Here is a 21,396-nt window from a genome sequence, read left to right on the forward strand (position 1 = left end):
CTGCTTTGTCTTTTGAACTTAGCAGGGTATCCCATTCAGAACTAGTCACTTTTCAAATGCCCAGTGCTATATGTGGCTTTCAGGTACCATATTGGATAACACAGGTCTGGCCCATGAAATGAATCTTTAAGGGCAGTTGAAATCAAGAAAAGAAATGTCTTCGTTGTATTGTGAAAACAAGTTATGCTGGTTAGAAAGGACTCAGTCTTTTTTGGATCATATTTAACGTTTATGTATTTGTTCCTACTTTCTGATCACTTAAATGAAATTAAGTGGCAAACGAAAAAAAAAAAAAAACCAAAACACTATTGGAAGCAGATGTGCTCTCTGGGTTATTACAAAAGTAAAAGTTGGTTTAAGATCGTCATATTACCATTTAGTTCTTTGAGTACCATTGCAAAACAGAGTTAATAAATGTAGCTAAATAGTAGATAAGTTAATTAAAAAGCAAATGGTTATGTTTAATGAAAGAGTATAAGACCTTTTAAAATGTTTTAGAGACAAAATACCAGTTATCAAGATGGCCCAAATGAATCCCCAGAATTACATATGGTAACTAAATAGGGTAGCTTGTTACATTATATGTGAATTACTAATTAGGGGATTGAATTGGTTCATGCTTATTTATCTTATATGGCTAAGATTCATGTTCGGGCAAGTCCATAATAATTTGGATTTTTTAAATGCAGTTTTTCCTCTCAGAACTATTTGGAATCTTGCCAGAAAAATGTAATTTGTCTCTCTTGCTAACTCTCCTCAGTATATTCTCAGTGATGCTGGCTACCAGTGACTGACAACCTTATCAATGAATCTGTTTGCTGTCAGAGAAGTTAAAGATTCTCTCTAATAATTCTTCAGTGTGGATTATGAAAAATGCTGCTTTTATTATTTTGGACAACTTTTATTTTATTGGGTGTATTTATGTTCTGTTAAGAGAAGATCCAGATGTAAATTTGTTTTGATTTAGAACCCAGGTAAATAAGAGGATCATGGTGGATTTTATGTTTTTTAAATAGATTCCTTTCCATATATGTAGATTCTATTTCATCCTGGATTGCAGGAATTTTATCGATTCCACTAGAATTGTTTGGTTTTTTTTTTTTCAGAATGATGTGAGGGTACAAATGTTTAGGTTACATTGTTTTCATTTCTAAAGTAAAGTTCAAGTTGTTCACCCACAGGATGTGCTGGACACCCTCACATTGTGCACATTAGGTGAGAGCCTGCTGATTTCCCTCTCTTCTCTCCCCCCTCTCCTTTGCTAGAATCTACTTGTGTTTTTCTTTTATGTGGGCTTGCACACATAAAGATATTATATATTGTTTTCATGTTAGTATTGAGTACATTGGATACTTTTCCCCATTCTCACCATACTTAGAATAATGTGTTTCAACTTATCAAGGTAAACATTAAAGATGTAATGTCTCCTTCTTTTCTTTTCTTAGGGCTGAATAGTACTCCGTGGTATACATATACCACAGTTTGTTAATCCATTCATGGGTTGGTGGACACTTGGGCTGCTTCCATATTTCGCAATTGTGAGTTGCTCTACAATAAACATTCTAGTGCAAATGGCCTTGTGGAAAAACGATTCTTTTTAATTAATTTTTTAATTAAATCATAGCAGTGTACATTAATACTATCATGGGGGTACAGTGTACTATTTCTGTATACAATTTGAAATACTTTCATCCAACTGGTTAACATAACCTTCATGTCTTTTTCTTAGTTATTGTGTTAAGACCTCTATATTCTACATTTAGAGAGATTCACATGTACCCTTATAGGATGAACCATAGGCATGATCCCACCGATCACCCTCCCTTCACCCACCCTCCCCCTATTCCTCCCCCCCCATATTCCTGGGTTAAAATTGGGTTATAGCTAGTTCTTTTGTCTTCTGGGTAGATAGCTAGTAATGGGATTGTGGTATCACATTACCACACTTTAGGTTTTACTACAAGTCGATAGTGATCAAAACAGTATGATACTGGCACAAAAGTAGAACTGGAGATCTAAGGAATAGAATGGAAAACCTAGAGATGCACTCAGCCACATATTGCCATATGACCTTTGATAAGCCAAACAAAAGCATGCACTGACGAAAGGAATCCTATTTAATAAATGCTGCTAGAACAACTGGTTAGCCACGTGTAAAAGACTGAAATTGGACCCACTGGAATTTTTAATTTATCTCACAGATGATTAGTTGATATTTATTAAAGTAGTTTTTATTGGGTGGGGCCTGTGGCTCAGTGAGTAGGGCACCAGCCCCATAGACCAAGGGTTGCGGGTTCAAACCCGGACCCAGCCAAACTGCAACAACAACAAAAGAAAAAGATGAAGTATTTTTTATCTCCCTCTGTATTTAATTTGACCTTATTAAGATTATCTTCCATAAGTAATTTGTTTTCCCTTTGATATAGGAATCACTTTTTAGTATCAGCTAAAGAAATAGTAACACTATACCTTGCCTAATGTATTGACCATAGTGGGGTGTTTATTAGTATGTTCTTTTTGAAGTGATCAGGCATTAGGGGTCTTTAGTTCTAAAATATTTTTGTCACTAAAATAATTCTTACCTAAAACATGTTTTATAAATGTTTATGTGCCCTAGAATTTCAGCCTTGGTTCTCTCTCTTATTAACCTGTACCTTCTTCCTGATTGACCTCCTTTATCTTCAGCAACAATTTAGAGAACTCTGAGTCCCTGTTTTTATATTTAATATGTCCAGGTTCTTTTCATCTTAGATCCACATGTGTAACTGATTTATTCTTTCAGCAGCTATTTACTAAGTGCTGACTCTGCACCAGCCCCCATTTTAGCACCAAGAGAAGAAGGAAGCAACAGTTACCTCAAACATGTCTACCTTCATGAAATTAAAATTCTATTTCCTTTTTTCTAGAGGCACATCAAGAAAGGAGTCTCTAAAAGGGGTAATTTCCATCTCTTTATCTAAAAACGTATGATGTTTCTTTTTCTGCTGTTTTTTTCAGCTAAATTATGTCCTGATATTTCTAGTTTCCTAGATTAAAAACCTTGGGAGAGTCACCCTGTATTACGGTCTCTGCCTCATTCCTCCTGCCCCCAACACTCATCTAGGGGTCATTGAGTCTTTCGGATTCCCTCTAATGAAGGAGTCTGTGTCTCCTTTCTTTTTTTTCCATTGCTTTCCCTATGACCTTGGGGTCACATGTGGCTTTCTGGATCCTTGAGTGCAGCTTTTTGACTGAATCCAAAGTTTACAGAACAAATCCTTTTAATAAAGGGGTTCTGTGAAGTTTACATTAGGTCTGTGGGGGGCTACATGTGGGAATCTAGAGGCCACACGTGGTCTTGAGGCTGTTGACTCTCCTCCTGTGAGGGCCCAGCTGAGATTATCATTACTTCTTTCCTCTCTTTGGTGAGTTATTTACCCTATTGTCAGGATTATTTTTCCAGAAAACACATTTTAGCGATTCCCTACCCTCCAGTTTCCCTCTCCAGTGTCTCTACAGGCTCTACCTTGCCTGCAGGGACAAGTTCTAATGAGGCTATGGAAACATTGCTTTCCTAGCTCCTGTCATTCTGGAGCAAAGTACTCCAGCTTCAGGGTCATTAATTTCTCCCAGTCCCTTCTGGTTCCTCCGCGTTAGCAGATGTCCTTCCCTTAGTGAGAAATGCCTTTCCTTTTCATGCCTCTCTCCCATACTCTCCCAATCTGTTTATCTTTCAGAATAGCCTCTCTCCCATGCTCTCCTAATGCGTTTATCTTTCAGAATAATTCATGTGTCACATGTCTTTCACATTCTTTCTGATGCTTGCTGACAGTATTGGATTTCTCTGTACTTAGAAATTAGACCCCGGCGGCGCTTGTGGCTCAAAGGAGTAGGGCTCTGGCCCCATATGCCAGAGGTGACGGGTTCAAACCCAGCCCCGGCCAAAAACTGCAAAAAAAAAAAAAAGAAATTAGACCCTTACATTGGAGTGTAATTACTCACATGCAGTCCCCGGGTTACAAATGAAATAGATCCGATAGGTTTGTTCTTGAGTTTTATTTCTATGTCAGTGGGGACAGGTACATTTACCTATTACCTGTAACAGCCTCATTCGTAAGTGCAAGTTGTACCTAAGTCAGATGTTTGTACTTCGGGAACTGCCTGTACTGTTTTTCACAAACTTGAGAGTGTCAAAGTTAGGTACCTGTCCTTATTCTTCTCTGGCCTGTGCTTCAGTGACAGCAGCAGATAAAGACTTGTTGGGGGCCTGATGTTTTTAGAATTTGACATGGTCCTCTTACGTCAATTAATGAACATAACATCATGACTACAAAATTAGATTTGAAGATACTTGTTTATTTGAATGAGAATGGAAGGACCCTGTGCAAGTATCTTCCTATGTCTCATGCCTAGGAGGTGTAAGTGATCAGTTAATACTTGTTGAATTAGATGCTGTGTTTTATTAGAATGTGTTATACACATTATTTATATATGGGTGTTCTATGTATTGATACTAGATCTATATAACTTTAGTTTCTATAGATTTTCTTGAAAGTAGGAAATGACACCACTTAGCCATTCTGATGCTAATATTGTTTAATAATGTCTGAATCTTCCATTTTCTGTGCACTTTTGTGTACTTTATAGGATTCTGACAACTGGCTAACAAGGAAGGTGACTCTGAGTTAATGAATCTGTGTGCTTGGCTACTTGGTGAGTGGAAGAAAAAAGAATTGGAGTTCTTTGAGATCAGATTTCACTTTGGTGGGAAAATGACTCAGTTCTTCCTGTGCATCTGTAGCCTTAGTCCACACCACCCGCCTCTACCTCCTCTTAGCCCGATGAATGCTCAGGAATTTTCCCAGAGTTTTCTAAATTATCTTGATGCTCCATCATCTTCCTGTCTCTTCTCCCTTTTAGCTTCCTCAGCTCATTATTTCTTCTTCCTTTCCTTTCCTGTTTCTTTATGTGAGTCTTGCCATACTTCAAATCTATTCTTCTCCATCTGTCTTTTCTGGTAGATAACTTAATACTTTTAAATGTCGGAACTTTGACTAAACTGAATTTTGGAGTTTTCAAGTCTTGGTTATTTTTCTGCTTCTTTGAGGAACAGTGCAGTATAATTCATACAGCTTTCAACAATGAAAAAGATGTAAAGCTGTGTACTGACTGCATAGGTGAAAAATTGGCAATTTCCAACCCAGAAATGATCAATTTTGATTTGTGTTAAGGAGTTACTGATTTAGTAATCCTGCTTAGTCTGATAGCAGTTGAAAACAATAAAAATAGAGATATTAGTGTATAGACAGTGATAAAGTAAAAATAGTAATAGATTTGATATGGTTATTGCTTCCAGGTGTATGTTTTTGTGTGCTTTACAAATAGGAAAGAGTAGTTTACAGAAGCTAAGAATTTTACCCAGGGTCTTATAACTTATAAAATAATAGAATGTTCTTTAAAGCCACATACTGTGACTCATATCTGTAATCTCAGCATTTTGGGAGGCTAATACGGGAAGATTGCTTGAAGCCAGGATTGCTTCAAGACCAAGCTAGGGCAACGTAGTGAGAGACTCCATCTCTTAAAAAAAAAGAAAAAGAAGAAGGAAAATTAGCTGGGTGTGATGGCAAGAGCGTGTAGTCTCAGCTACTTGGAAGGCTGAGGCAGGAGGATCTCCTGAGCCCAGGAGTGAGAGGCTGTAGTGAGTTATGATGTTGCCGCCACCCTCTAGTCTGGACAATAGAGCAAGACCTTGTCTCAAAAACAGAGAAAACTTTGTGAATGTAGGGGAAAACACTGTCTTTCTTAGCTCCAATTTTATTATCTGAAAATGGAAATACCTAGTACGGAGTTATTGATAGGATTAAAGGAAATACATGTGTGTAAAGCACATACATTTTAAGAAAACAGGGATATGTGCAAACTGTTTCACAAATAAACAGTTCCAATCAAACAGTACAACTGATGCCAGTTTCATTGCCTGAAAAATTCACTTATGGAGATTATTCTCTGGGAAAATCGTTATTATAGTAGATGCAAGAACAATTCTTAAATACAATTTTATTATTAATTTTTATTTGATGGCATTTTTCCAGGAGCACCAAATGATTGATTGTAGCTTTAATTTGTGGATTGCAACCAAGCCTACATTTTAGACATTCCAATGATGAATATATATTTCAAAGTTTTGCCTCCTGGAGGAAGTATTTTGTGGTGTATTTGTGATTGAGGAATAAAATTTGTTTGTTTTAATCAGCAAAATGACCAAGTTTAAACAGTTTTTAACTTAGAGGATCTTGTCAGGGTGAGACTTATAAATCTTCTTTATTCTTAATTCCTAATTCCTTCTTCCTTCTCCCTTTCTGTCCCCAAATCTTAGCTGAGTGAGATTACTTTTGGCTGTAACTGTTCAGATGATTGTAGATGTTATTTCATAGACCTTTAAACATCCCACACAATAATTGCTATAGGAATATGATTGTTTAATAAAAGGTCTGGGTTAGGTAACTTTAAGAAGGTTAGTAATCTCTTTTGACTCTCATCTTCTACATTTGTAAAATGTAATATTTACAAATGACTATGTGTGGAAATAGTAAAAACTCACAAAATTTTCTTATAAAATTAAGAATTGATATTTGAAAAAAATGTCAATTTCTTGTGCCAGCTAAATTTAAGGGTTTGGAATTGCTCCATGAAAAGTATTGTAAAAAGGGGCCTCAGAGCAAGAGTGTTTGCTCACAATGCCTTTTCAGTATGTCTGGTAATTTTCTGTGCAGAATTGGAACTAAACCAACAAGGGTTACAAACCACTAGTCACTACAAGCATAGTCAGTGCTATAGGAGAGAAAAATATCCACGTTAAATATTATTCCAATACTTTGTTTTCTTCCCAAGGGACTTCAGATCAGAAATCTGAGCCTGCCTTTCTTGAGTAAAGTTTGTAAACTTTATCTTTTTTCTTATTCAGATGCATCAAAGGGAAATCTTGAAAGCCACAAACTGAATTTAGGAGGCACTGATTGATGGGGAAGGATAAAAATATCTAATTATGTGCAGTACTTATAGCTCAGTGATATCTTAGTGGGCGACATGATAGACACCACTCTTCATAATTTTTGTAGAAAAGATTCCAGAACCAGAGAAGCAATTTGGAACAATAATAGGATAGTGGTGGACATAGATTTATTTTAAGAGTTGGGGGAAAGCTCTAGAAAATGAACTTGGGTGAAGAGTGTAAACTTGAGGTTGGGTGCGGAGAGAAGTTGAAGCTATAATATTCCGTTCTCCCTCCTACCTCCCTTTTCCAAAGTTTTGTCTGTACCGGAAATAGTGTCTCTATTCACTATCCTGTGGGCTTTACCCCAAGGAGTCACTCAGACCTAGTTGACAAGCTGTCTGTCATCTGCTATGTTCTCACAAACTTAGTGAAAATTCTGTCTGAGAAGGTAGCAGAGAGATGACAGACATCTTCTGTACGGTCACCTCCACCTCTAGTTGATCAGTCCTAGCAGAGAGCAGCTGCCAGCTGTGTTTCTGGGTCCCATGGGTAAGTGTTGAGTACCCATGTTTTTTACAAGCACCAAGGACACAGTCTGCCTGGGCTCATTGGAGGATTGCCTCATTCCAGACAGGCAAAAGGGCAGGAGGTGGGAGCCCTGAGTAATTTCTCTGGAGAATTCGTTGCTAACGTAGGAATTGCACTGGAGAATTCTGTTGCATAAAGTTAATCATTCTACATGTTTTAGGTTTCCCCTAAGGAAGTAACATGGTTGAAATGAGAGCTTTATGGGGAGTTAGCTGCCTCTGGGGTCCAACAATGACACATTGTCACTCATGTGGAAGGGCGACCCTTGAAGGAATCCCCCTGCCTTCATTCCTGCCTGGCTCTGTCCAGAAATATGTCTGGCATGTTGCATCTTGTCTGTTAACACTGAAAACATGAACAGCAAACAGAGGCAAACTGTCCAACAATCTAAATTCCTTGAGTTTAACTAGGGAGTGAGAGAACAAGAGAGGCTGGCTCTTAATTCTCAGAGCACTTAAATCTCCCCTGAGTCACCCTTGTTTGGTGTGACTTAATTTGGGGGCAGGGGAGGTCCCTATTCTATAGGAATGTACTAGAAGATCATTATGGATGGAAAGTATGTAAAAGTGGATACCCAGAGAAAAAGTAGTGGAATCCATGGTTCTCTAAGGTGTATTTTAGACTCTTTTTAAAGTATGGGTGAGAGTTGAGGGGGAAATAAATAAATATAATACAATGGAGCATGAACAGAATTGATTTGGCTAGTGTATTTTTTGAAAAGGGAAGTTCAGCCTGACAGGCAGTCAGCTGAGTAGCAGCAGCCTAAGGTTCTAATCTCAGACAGGGCGCTGATTTGTTATGTAATGAGACCTCAGTGAGCTTTAGTTTGTCATCTACCTTTTTGTTGAGATTCATTTCTGCTCTAAAATTGAACTGACTTTCTTGTTGAGTGTAGGCAGTAAATAAGGGCACTTAACTAAAATGCATCACAACATAGAATTTAAAGGTGTAGTTCTGGAACTAAGTATGAATCTGGTAAAACTTCTTTATAAAATTACTATCTGTATGTTTTAGGGAATCTGCAATTAATGAAAGATCATGTATACTTTCTAAAAGGATAAAGAGCATTTTCACTTCAGGCCAACAATCCTAAAAATAAAAGTAACTGTCAAAACCAAAGTAAATTTAATGAACATGTTTGTTAGCGTAAATACATTTGTTTTCTGAGTGTACCTATAATAATAATATATTTTAATTTCTATATTATATACATTTTCATTTTTAGTAGGAACCCCTCCCCCTGACCCCCAGCCTGCTTTAGGAAACTACTAGGAAAAGGAATCATATGGTTTTATTTTTACCAAAACTTTTTTAGAGTATGTGGATTCTTGGTCAAAGTGATGATTTTGATTTATGTATATTTGCATTATTGTGGATGAATATGCCACTTCTCCATATTTTAGTATTAGTTTGCACATATTCTGAGACCATTCATTAACACTGAATTTCATCTGTGTACTCACGAAAGATAAATAAACTTTCTTACAATGGAGGCAGATTTGAGATCCTCTTTTAGGTTCATCCATCCTTCCCAAAGGTGACATTTTGGTTCCCACCGTATATAAGTTCAAAACTAGAACAGCAAGAGTAGGTCTGTGCGTCCTGACGCGTGATGTGGACTTGACCGATCCAGGGCTACAAGCGTTTGTTTCTGAGGCTCTCGCTCAAAATGCCCAGTGAAGGCGGGAGTGGAGTAGCCATCAGAAAATGAGAATAAAGCTTCGTTTCCACCGGTAAAGCTGAAAATGGTTCCTTGTGAGGTACGAAATTTTGAGGAAATCTTTTCACAACATTTCTCTTAGTTTTGCCAGATTTAAGTGGTCTAGCTGAGGAAACTGTTTTTCTGAGAACCTTTACCAATGACTAAGAACAAAACAAAACAACAACAAAAAACTTTTCCCCAGTAAATTAGTAGTTTGAAGTGATTTGTTTTTCCCCTGAAAAAGGATGGAGGGAGGATTTGAAAATATTATGAATTATAAAGAGTGAACTAATTATCTCTGATCTTAGCTTCTAAAACTAGATATTGTTAACATTTTCACGTTTTAATTGCCATAGTTTTAAAATTAGTATTATGAAAAATTCCAAATGTAGCGGAAGGCAGGTACCCTTGACGAATCCTCGTTCTAGTCATCATTCAGTTTTACGACCATTTATAGCCGGTTTTATTTCTTTACTGTGAGCCGTTTCCTCGTCCCCTGCCATTTCTTTCAGGCAAATTTCAGACATTGCTCATTTTTATCCATAAATATTTCAACCCAGTTGCTTTTTATATGTGTAATTTTGAAACACTCTGAGATATATTAAATGATTTGTTAAAAAAACAAACTAAATTCCCCCTTTGACCCGTCCCTTATCTGAGGATTCCACTTCTATCTGTATACTCCTAAAAGCTACTACTGTGATTGAAATAATGGAAGTAGATTTATACTTGTATGTAGCACATATTTATTATTTTAAAAATATAGATACATTTTTCTGTAACTCACAATGTCACATTGACATCCAGATTGTATGTTCTTTAATAAATGAGTTGACCAATTCAAATTTATTATGAATATAGATGTCTAGGTTTATTCTACTTCCTCCATTTGTGTTTTTTGTTTGCTATGCTTTTTCTTTTTTATTCATTCACAATCTCTTTTAGATTGCTTGAATATTTTGTATTCATTCTTCCTCCTCTTGATATATCAATTATATATATTCTAATTGATTTTTTAGTGGTATCTTAAATTTTTAATATTCATATTTGGCTTAGTTTTTTAGTGGAATTGGAAGTGAGAGCACTTACATATTCCTATGAATGGAATTTTCTACCAAGAAGTATTTTTATTAATTGTAAATAGTGTTTATAGTTATGGTAGTTTCATTTATATAATATGAACCACTTGTCACTTAGATCCCATATTTCTTTTTTTCAACAGTGGATCCATATTTTGTTTGGTTGCAAGCTGGTGGCTTCTCTCAGGCTCTGAGCAAAACAGAAGACTTTATAGTATTTTATTTGCCTCCCAGAGTCGGAGCTTCTCTCCGTCTCATTTTCTGATGTAACTATTCTGGAGGATTCTTAGGGATCTTCGTAGTCTTATTACCTACCTTTGTTTGTGAGCTTCCTGAAACCTTTCTGGAAGTAGTGTTCAAGTGAAGTGAAGGAGGAATGGCCTTTCCTAAGCAGGGAAACCTGAGGGCTGGCCTGTGCAGGATGTGGTGACATGGTGCTGTGCTGAAGCAAGCCGTAATAGTCAGGTGTGTTTGGGTGGAGCGAGCAGAGCCTCATACAGCGTGCCTCTGGCGAAGTGGGCTCCGGTGATTGGGTGTCCCTGGGACCAATTACTCCACTTCCCTCTCATGACTGTACTGGTCTCCCAAGCAATGTTTGCCCTTCTCCTGATGTCAGTTCTGTTCTGTCTCCATCGGCTGGTTTGTATTGCTCTCTCATGACTTCAGCTTGCACGCATCCTATTTTAACTTCTCCATGTCTTTCTTACTCAGCCTTCTGTCTTCTCAGCGCTTGCTCAACCACTAATCGGCTTGTTCTGTCAATATCTATTACCTTCCTGAGAGAGACTCTGGTCCATTTTTACTTTTCAGGTCAGCACTTAGATTGTATGTGGACTGGCTTCCCTTGAGTAAGGAAGCTGATTCTGATTCCCTGGGTTTTATGGTGGAGGAGAGGGGTGAAGGATCGTGGGGTCCTCAAACTTTTTAAACAGGGGGCCAGTTCACTGTGCCTCAGACCGTTGGAGGGCCGGACTACAGGCCCAGGATGAGTCAGCTGCTAAGCAGGACAGGCAGTGACAGCAAAAACACCCGGTGGGCTGCATGTGGCCCGCGGGCTATAGTTTGAGGACCCCTGGTAGCACAGATTACCTATACCAGGGGACTCAAGCGACACAAAATGACTCTTTCACAGTTCTGGAGTATGAGAAATCTATGGTCAAGGTCTGATAATTACAGGGTCTGGCTTCTGGTCAGGGCTGTCCTCCTGCCTCACAGACAGTTCCCACTGCCTGTATCCTCACTTGGTCTTTGGTCTGCTCTCTCTCTTTCTCTCTAGGTTTTCTCCCTGTTGGATGAATTCTATTGGCTTAGGACCCCACCCTTATCTCATGTAACCTTAATTGTTTCCTGAAAGACTCATCTCCCAAATCATGCACGTTAGGTCTGAGGCTTCAGTCCAGAGCAGCAGCGTAAGGTGCTACTGCGTATTACTCAGCTGTTTGAACTCTTGATCAGAAAGATATTTCTAGAATAGTCCCACCCCTGCCCTATTCCTTTTAGTTTTATTCTTCATCAAAAAAGATGAGATTAATCCTAGACTCATTTTCCTTACCCTCCATATTACCAACTCATGTTACTTAGAGCCCTTAATTTTTGATTCTGTCCTCTTTATTTCATCTTTATTTTTGAAAATGCCTCTTACCTGGCCTCCTTGCTCCTAGCTTCTCTTGTTTTGCTTTGTGTGTGTTTTCCACACCATCACCAGAGTGCTCTTTCTCAAACATAATCTGACTATGTTACCCACTTTCCAAAAATAAATTACAGATTAACTCTAGACTCTTTTAAGCACGGCATAGGGGCTCTCACTAATTTGGCCTTTACTCCCATCTCCAGCCTTATCACCTTGGCCTTTCCTTTTCATTCAGCCTCAATGCAGGTACCATGTAAGGAACTCGTTGCAGTGCTCAGAAGGTGCCATGTGCTCCTGCCTTTATGTGGGGAGCTCTTTTATTACACCTTTTGGTTTGACTGATTCCTACCTGTTTTTTAGGACTCTGTGCAGGGGTCCATGACTCCAGGAAGCTTTCTCTGACTCCTCAGTCTGGATTCAGTACCATTCTTTTATGTTCCTGTATTTTAATTGTTTATTTCTTTTTCTTTGATTCCCCTGCATGTGAGTTCCTGGTGTCCTCATTTCTCTAATTCTGCCACCCTACCACAGGCCGGTCTTGTAGGTGCCCTGGGCATATTTGCTGATTCAGTAAATTACAGATTTTGAGTTGTTTTCACATCTCTTGACCTCCTCAGCACTTTCTCATTAGACAGGTCACTTAACGTTACAGCTTTATAAAGGAATGAATGGAATATGTACATTTCAATCGGCCTTTGAAGTAGGTTGTAAAGATAAGATTCCTTGATACTTGATTTCTTTTGGGGAACAAAATAGAATTAGTAAGTTCTGTTATTATGGGAGAAGTTTGGACAGATTTATACATGTCAACTTGAAAATAAAAATTGTGTTTATGAATGCATTTTTGCTCAAATTCTTTAAAAGTGAGGGAGAAACTCACGAGAACAGATGCTGAGAAAGGGCCTCGAGTTTTCTCTTGGATGACTGTACGGTGTGGGTGGGGGCTGTGACGTTTCTGTGCTTTTGGAGCAGTAGTTCAGTAATGTTCCCCAAAGCAGGAATTTTGACTGAAAATGTGTAAGTATTGCTGTCAGAGACAGTTGAATTCGTGATGCTCTACCTGCAACAGACTACAGCCAGCCTTTGTCCCCTAATTTCAGGTAATGCTAAGGCAGCGATGAATGAAGCAAATGCTAAATTTCATTTCAATAACAGATGCTGAGCCACTTGACAAGCTGCAAGCCATTGCAGCAAGCTCTTTTAATGCTGTATTCCTTTTCCAGTCAGAATTGTTTAAGATAACTAGAAAATTGTATGCATTTGGGGCAGTTTCTCTTCATAGAGTTATTTTTAGCATAAAACATATTTTCACTTGTTGGTTGCCATATAATCTGCATCAGACAGAGAGATTCATTTTATGTTTCCAACACGGATTCTATACTGCATAAAAGCTGTGCCTACATGTTGCTAGTACAATTTGTTGGAAAGTGGAATGATTAGTTAATTAATCAGTTCCTGTTTCTGAGTAACACCACGTGTTCTCTTTGATTTTTATTCCCTGCTAACACTAGTGTTATCAAATAGTTGTTGTGAAATCATATGATCACAGGTAAAATCTTTAGAGATTCATTAAGGATTTGGCAACTCTTGTCATTATATTGAAATTATAATAGGAAACGGGAAAGGCCTTAAAATGATTTTGTAACATTTAATTTTTTTCTAGGCTAATACTTACGTAAAGGGGTTGCAAGATAAAATAACAGATGCCCAGTTAAATTTGAATTGCAGATAAATAACCGATCAATTTTTAGTATAAATATGCCCCGAGTATTGCATGGGATATACACTAAACAGTTATTCATTTACCTGAAATTGAAATTTAACTAGGCACTTTATATTTTTATTTGATAAATATGGAAAACCTATGCTAAGATACAATATTTAAAAAAACATACAAAAAGAAAAACAGTGCGGAGTAAGTTTCTTTCATTTTCCTCAACCCTGCCACAAGCCCTACTAGTGTCTGAAAAAGTTACAGAAAGTCAGTGCTTTTATAAACATGTAGGGTGACTTTATACAAATACTGGTAATATAATACATTGTTCTGTACCTTCATTGTCATCTTTTTTTAATATAAAATTTGAGAATATTTCTCCACCCTGTGATTTTTGGTAGTATGATAGAGTTTGAGATTTACACTCAGACACAGTAGGGTTCAAGTCCAGGTTCTCTACTCACTGTGTGACCTTGAGTAAGACCTCCACCTCTTTCTTTCTGTTGGGTTATTTAGAAAAGTAGAAGAATGTGCCAGTCACTGGAAGATATTGTAGGGGCCAAGATAGTCAGAGTCCCCACTCACATGGTGTTAATGTGGGTAGACTGTGATTGTCTGCCACCATGATAGTTAACAAGTACTGAATTCATTGATCCATTGTTGATATGTCTCATAGTTTTGGGTGCTAAGGCTGCTGAAATAGATTTTAGGTTCAGTTATAACCAAATAGTGATATGGCTACAAACAGAACACATGATTAGCAGCTAGCAGGGAGCTACTATTTTCTGTATGATTTGAATACAGCCTCTCCCACTTGGAACACAGGGGATACATTCCAAGACCCCAGTAGCTTAGTGAAATTAAGATACTGACCCAACCCTATGTATACAGGCATACCTTATTTTATGTCCTTCATTTTATTGTGCCTCACAGATGTTGCATTTTTACAAATTGAAGATTTATGGCAACGACGCATCCAGCAAGTCTGTTGGTGTGATTTTTCCAAATGCATGTGCTTACATTGTCTCTATGTCACATGTTGGTAATTTTCACAACTTCAGATTTTTCATTATTATCATATTATATTATGGTGATCTGCAAGCAGTGATCTTTGATGTTACAGTTCTGTTGTTTTGGGGTGACACAAACCGTGCCCATATGATGAACTTAACAGTAAATGTGTGTTCTGACTTGTCGGTTGACTGTTCCTCTTCCTCTCCCTCTTCTCTGACCTCTATATTCCATGACACATGATGACAATATTGAAATGAGGCCGATTAATAACTCTGCAGTGGCCTCCAAGTGTCCAAGTGCAAGTTGGAGTAAACGATTAAGCTTAGTGAGGAAGGCATGTCAAAGGCCAACAGGGGCTAAAAGCTAACCTTCTTGTGCCAGGTAGCTGACTTTTAAAGGAAGAGGAAAAATTCTTAAAGGAAATTAAAGGATGACTCCAGTGAACACATGAATGATGAGAAAGAAATAAACTTACTGCTGATAGGAAGAAATTTATAATGGTCTGGATCAGGCGTCCTCAAACTATGGCCCGCGGGCCACTTGCAGTCCGCCTAAGACATTTATCCGGCCCGCTGGGTGTTTTTGCTGCCACTGCCTGTCCTGCTTAGCAGCCGACTCATCCTGGGACCTGCAGTCCGGCCCTCCAATGGTCTGAAGGACAGTGAACTGGCCCCCTGTTTAAAAAGTTTGAGGACCCCTGGTCTGGATAGAAGATCAAACCAGCCACACATTCCCTTAAGTTTCCATGGAAAGGCCCTATAATGAGGAAGCTGCAGGAAAAGATTTTGAAGCTAGGAGAGTTGGTTTATGAAGTTTAAGGAAGGTGGGGCAGGAAATGATGATATAGAGGCTGCAACCAGTTATCTAGAAGATCTAGCTAAGATAACTGAAGAAGGTGGCTACCTTAAACTACAGATTTTCAATATAGATTGAAAAGCCCATATATTAGAAGATGCCATCTAGGACTTAATAGCTCGAGAGAAAAAGTCAATGCCTGGCTTCAAAGCTTCTAAGGAAAGACTGACTCCCTTGTTAGGGGCGAATGCAGTTGGTGGTTTGAAGTTGAAAACAATGCTTATTTATCACTTCCAGAATCCTAAAGCTCTTAAGAGTTATGCTAAATCTATTTCTTCTGTGTTCTATAAATGGAACAATAAAGCCTGGATGACAGCACATATATGTATGGCATGGTTTACTGAATATTTTAATCCCACCATTGAGACCTTCTCAGAAAAAATTCTTTTTAAAATAAATTGCTGCTCATTGACAATGCACCTAGTCATGTACAATCTCTGATAGAGAGGTACAGAGATATTAATGTTGCTTTCATGCCTGCTGACACAATATCCATTCTGCAGCCTGTGAGTCAAGTCATAATTTTGACTTTTAAGTCTTCTTATTTAAGAAATGCATTTCCTTTGGCTGTAAGTGCCAAAGATAGTGATTCCTCTGATGGATCTGGGGAAATTCAATGAAAAATCTTTTGGAAAGGGTGTCATTTAGAATGTTCTTCATTTATGGGAGGTCATCAAAATATAAACGTTAACAAAAGTTTGAAAGAAATTGGTTCCAGCCCACCTGAATGACTTAGCCAGGTTCCAGGCATCAGTGCAGGAAGTCACTGCAGATGTGGTGGAAATAGCAGATTAGAATTAGAAGTAGAGCCTGACGGGGATACTGAGTTGCTCCATTTACGGTGGACCTTGAACAGATAAGAAGTCGATTCTCATGGATGAACAAAGAGTGGTTTCTTGAGCTGGAATCTAATCTTGGTGAAAATGTTATGAAAATTGTTGAGATGACAACAGAGGATTTAGAATATTACACTCGGTTTATAAAGCATAGGGCTGGAGATAATTGATTTCAATTTTGAAAGAAGTTCTATTGTGAGTAAAATGCTATCAAACAGCCTTGTATACTGTAGAGAAATCTTACATGACAGGATGAATCAATTGATGCAACAAACTTTATTGTCATTTTATTTTAAGAAATGGCATCAACCACACCCTGATCAGTCAACAGTAAACACCATGGGGCCAAGCCCCTTCACCAACCATCAGAAATGTTAAGACTCGCTGAAGGATTAGGTAATTGTTAGCACTTTTAGCAATAAAATATTTTTAAATTAAAGTATGTGTGTGGTTGCTTTGTCAGACATAGTGCTACTGCATACCAGATAGACCATAGTATACTTTAAACATATCTTTAATATGCTTTGTAGGACTAACTTTGTGGTAGCCTGGAACTGAATCCCAGATATCTCTGAGGTATGCCTGTACTATGTTTTTTTCTTAAACAAATGTATCTATGATAAAAGTTAAGTTATAAATTAGGCACAATAAGAGACGAACAATAATAATTAACAACACAGCAGAACAATTACAATAGTACATTGTGTATTTTAACTCTCATTGTGTTGAGGGATTTAGCACCTTGGAATATAACAGCTATGGTTTTGAATGTACTTTAAATATTGATATAAGTTGGCTTATTTCTTATTTAAGATATTTCTTAAAATCTTGAATTTTAAGAGTGTTGTTTAAACATTTATGAATATTACATATTATGGATATTACTGATCTTTCTTCATACACCTACCAGTGATTTCTAAAATATATAACTCTAACTTCTTTATGCCTTCTGTGGACCCTCGGCTAATGTGAATGTCTCTACCAGTCTGTTCCATATCAGATTTCATTCGCTTTGGGTCCCCGTTTCTTCCTTTAGTTTCACCTTTTATAGAACATAGTCTGTGTGGCAGTTTTGAATGTTGGAACAAGGAAGAGAATGGTAAGGTGAATCTTTCTCCTATCAAGAGGCCGCATATTGTAGAAGTTAAGCTGTGGGCTCTAGAGCAAGACTGTCTGTGTTCCAATCCTGGCTGACTCATGGTGTGGCCTCAGACAAGTTATTTAGCCTTCCCATGCCTCAGTTTCTTCATTTGTGAAGTGAGAGGATTGTGTGAGGGTTAAAGGACTTACTTGGACAGAGCCGTACATGTGGGAGGTACTATGTGTTTGCTGTTATTGCTGCTTCTGCTCCAGCGTTAGCATCAGCCTCCTTGTTACCATAGCACAGCTCCTTTCCTCTCTCATTGCCCCTCTGACTTGTCATCATCACTGCCAGCATGAATTTCCCAGAAAGATCCTCAGACATCTGCATTCTTCCTCCATGTCAGATGTTCTTTGTTGCACTCATCAGCCTGACCCACTCTTCTTACCCAGGGATCCTTAGTTTTCCACATCGTGTGGAAATGGACAGAAGGGCAAAGAGGAGAATTCACGGCTGCAATTTGAAGAGAGTGGACTCAATCTCTCCATCTCAGAAATTCTGTGATTCCAAATGAGTTTTTTTATAATTAATACTGAATCCTTGGGATAGGACTAAAACACATAAAAAAGAACTTTGTTTTTCCCCTTTGGGTAATTCTTACCTCTTTGTCAAGGTTGTTAGCAGTAAAATACCCTGAAAAACTCAACAACAAAACAAAAGAAAACAGTGCATTATTTTTAGGGGCATCAAGGTAGAAAAAAGAAAATGTGGAACTGTAATTTTTTTTTTTTTTTTTAATCACAACTACAGGGGAGTAAATTTCTCATCTGGGAGCTACTGTTAGTGGTTTAAGGCTGAACTGGCTTTTTTCAACTTTTATAAGAGTTTCTTGGGGGAAGAAAAAGTAATTTTATTTCAGAACAACTGACTTGTAGGTGAGCTTTTGGACAACAGTGTTTTTCTCTGTTGGGAACTGCCTACTGTGTACTTTCTCTGCAGATTCCTTATAAATCAATGAGCTTCTAAACCCATAAGCTGCCCCCATCATGAATACCACCTATCTTTGTGAATCAATGTTTCGTAGGGCAAAGAGGATAGAGCTAATTTTTTTTCGTGCATGCTAAGCACTCATGTCTATAATTTTGTCCATTCAAAACTTTGTAAATGTCATTCATTTGTGAACAGAGATCAAGATTTAAAAAAGATACGTGCACGTTGCTAGGAAAGTGGTCAAGGTGAAATTTAAATTGAGGTCAAGAGACTCATAAGTCCATGTTTTTTTGTTGTTATCATGCTTCCTCCTAGACTACTTAGTTAAATATACCTTTGTAGACCTGGGCCTCATTATTTTGACCAATCTTTATGTTTATTATTTAATTGTCAGGAGTTAATTTTTTTTGAAGGGGGATACCTAGTAGTAGGCTGTTTTATGAAAGAATATTATATTTTCTTTGTAAATAAGAATTTAAAAAATTACTTTTGTTTCCTTTGAGACAGATTTTTCACTCTGTTGCCTCAGGCTAGACAGCAACCTCAAACTCCTGGGCTCAAAGATCCACATGCCTTAGCCTCCTAAGTAACAGATTACAGGTGCCTGCAACAACACCTGGCTAATTTTTCTGTTTTCTGTTTTTAGTAGAGATAAGGCTTGTCTTGAAATCTTGAATGCAAGCAATCCTTCCACCTCGACATCCCAGAGTACTTCGATTGCAGGCATGAGCCACTGCACCTGGCCCTACTAACATATTTTATTTATTTATTTTTATTTTTTTGTTGTTGCAGTTTGGCTGGAACTGGGTTTGAACTCACCCCCCTTGGTATATGGGGCTGACACCCTACTCACTGAGCGACAGGCACAACCCCTACTAACATATTTTTAAGATGTCTCTGTTAGGTTTCACAAAACCCTGTAGTGTCTGCCTTTGGGAACATAGTATACTCAAGGACTAAGTTTGGTTTTTAGGAAACTGAGGTTGAGAAGATAAGCTCTTTGTTCAAGGCCATGCTGTTATTTAAGTTTCAATTCCAGGTCAGAGCCAGTGGCCTCTTTTCCTGACACCAGGGTGCCAGTGTTTGAGAAATTTGACATTTGAAATGGAGTTGGTGTTTTAAATAGTATATTCTAAACTGGGATAAGGAAAGTCAACAAGTACTGTTCTCTGTTATTACACAGAGCTAATTGCAGGCATTGATGTTCTGTGCATCTGCTCATCTCCATCACATGTTTCCTTTTTTGCCAAATGTATTTTGTGTTGAAGAGGTAACAAGGAGCAACTTGTTCTTTCTCGGAGCAATACCCTATTTCACCTTCCAAACGAAGGATGAAAATGGACGATGGACCATTCCTTTTTTTGATTGAAGGAATGACTGACTGACTACCTGTTGACTTAGGGTTTTCGAGGTGAAGACTAGGTGGAACCATGGAGACAGTTGTGCAGGATCGTTGGCCAGCAGAGGCTGAAGATGGGTTAGTGATGTGGGTGTTGGCAAGTGCAGATCTGTATCGAATACTTCAAAGTGTCTAGTTTCAGTCGTCGTAGAAAGATGATATCTGCGTAGATTAAAGGAGTTGAAAAGGCCTTTGAACAGGAAAGAGGAGAACATTATAGTCAAGATATTTTGAAAACCTTTGAAAAACTTAACACCACGCTTCCTTTTCTTTAATATTCATCTATGATTTAAAGTATTTTATTCTCACGTACTGCTTGAGTGTCATAATTCATTTCTAATTGGTACGTGTGTTTGTCCCCCAAGTTACGACTGTGAGCCTTTGAGGGCAGTTTCATACCGTGTACATTTTATATTATTGCCCACAGAATTTTTTTATACAGACTCAAGTGAGCTCATTATTCTACGGTTAAGCATCTTTAAGTGAATCCAGGGTTACAACATTCTGCACTGAGGTCTTAAGGAAATATGTTGGAAACTTCTACTATCTTATTTAATAAAATAGAATTTATGTCTTTATCTCATAATGCAGGCATTATGGGTGAATATATACAAGACAATTCTGAATAAGTTTTAAAATTATTACTTTTTTTGCTTATGAAGATAACTGTCTTCAGTTACATTAGCAAGTGCTTTTTAGAATAGTTTTAAAATACAATTACAAAGTTCTGATAAAAAGTAACCATTTCATTTTATTTCTTTTCTTCTCAGAGTTACTTCAATTTCTATTTTAAGTCACTGTAGAGAAGAACATTGAATTTTGAAAAAAAATGTTGGAAACCATTGGTAAGACTTATTCCTTTCTGCCTAATTTTATAAGAATTGAAATTCCTTCCACTGGATCTTTGAAATCTATGTTCTATATAGCAGTATTCTGTTCTATAGTAACTTAGATTTAAAAAATCCCTACCCACTAGCATTGTACTAGGAAAGTATGTGTCTGTTTGGGGACTGTTGCATCTGAAGTATATAAAAACACGTTAGTTGCAAGCAAAAGTTAAAACATATGAGATACCATAATTAATGGTTTTAATAAAGCTTAAGATAAGTCCAATTCCGACTTATGAACTCAATTTGGGTTAATTTTTATTTCTGGATAGCACCTCAAAGTTTAACAGTATTTTTTAATACAGAAAGAAGACCATTACTTTTATTTGCGACAGGTCAAAACTTACAGAGCTCTAGTTCTTAATTCAGAAAAAGAACAATAACTCAGACTGACAAACTTCATTCAAAGCAGTTTAATTTCTACTTGAGAAAATTAAGTTGGAAATATCTGGATTTCTTAGATGCATGTGTTTATCTTTTCTCCCCACTGCTCTTCAGGTTTAGAAAACTAAGTTTGCAGAATTGTTTACAGGTGTATCCGATATAGTCCACATGTGCCGTCATCCAACCCTCCAGTCCCTTACATATTCCTGGTAACTCTTTGGGTACAACTAATGGAAAATCTTTTTTTTTTTTTTTTTTTTT

General features: G+C 37.6%; 1 protein-coding gene across 4 annotated transcripts in view; it reads left to right on the forward strand.

Moving 5' to 3' along the window:
* The first annotated feature begins 2,851 nt into the window (after positions 1-2,851).
* Positions 2,852-21,396, forward strand: part of MPDZ (multiple PDZ domain crumbs cell polarity complex component) — a 168,859-nt gene continuing 150,314 nt past the window's right edge. For 2 of the 4 annotated variants that reach the window (XM_023508124.1, XM_023508119.1), the window contains exons 1-3: positions 2,852-2,937; positions 4,627-4,692; positions 20,635-20,709. In XM_023508124.1, coding sequence (XP_023363892.1) covers positions 20,694-20,709 — 16 coding nt within the window. In that variant the 5' untranslated portion in view covers positions 2,852-2,937; positions 4,627-4,692; positions 20,635-20,693. The remainder of the gene's footprint in view (positions 2,938-4,626; positions 4,693-20,634; positions 20,710-21,396) is intronic. The other 2 variants (XM_023508115.1, XM_023508116.1) reach the window with 1 other exon arrangement.

Source organism: Otolemur garnettii, unplaced genomic scaffold, assembly GCF_000181295.1.
Source record: "Otolemur garnettii isolate 467f Iridium unplaced genomic scaffold, OtoGar3 scaffold00006, whole genome shotgun sequence".
In the NCBI taxonomy this organism is placed as follows: Eukaryota; Metazoa; Chordata; class Mammalia; order Primates; family Galagidae; genus Otolemur; species Otolemur garnettii.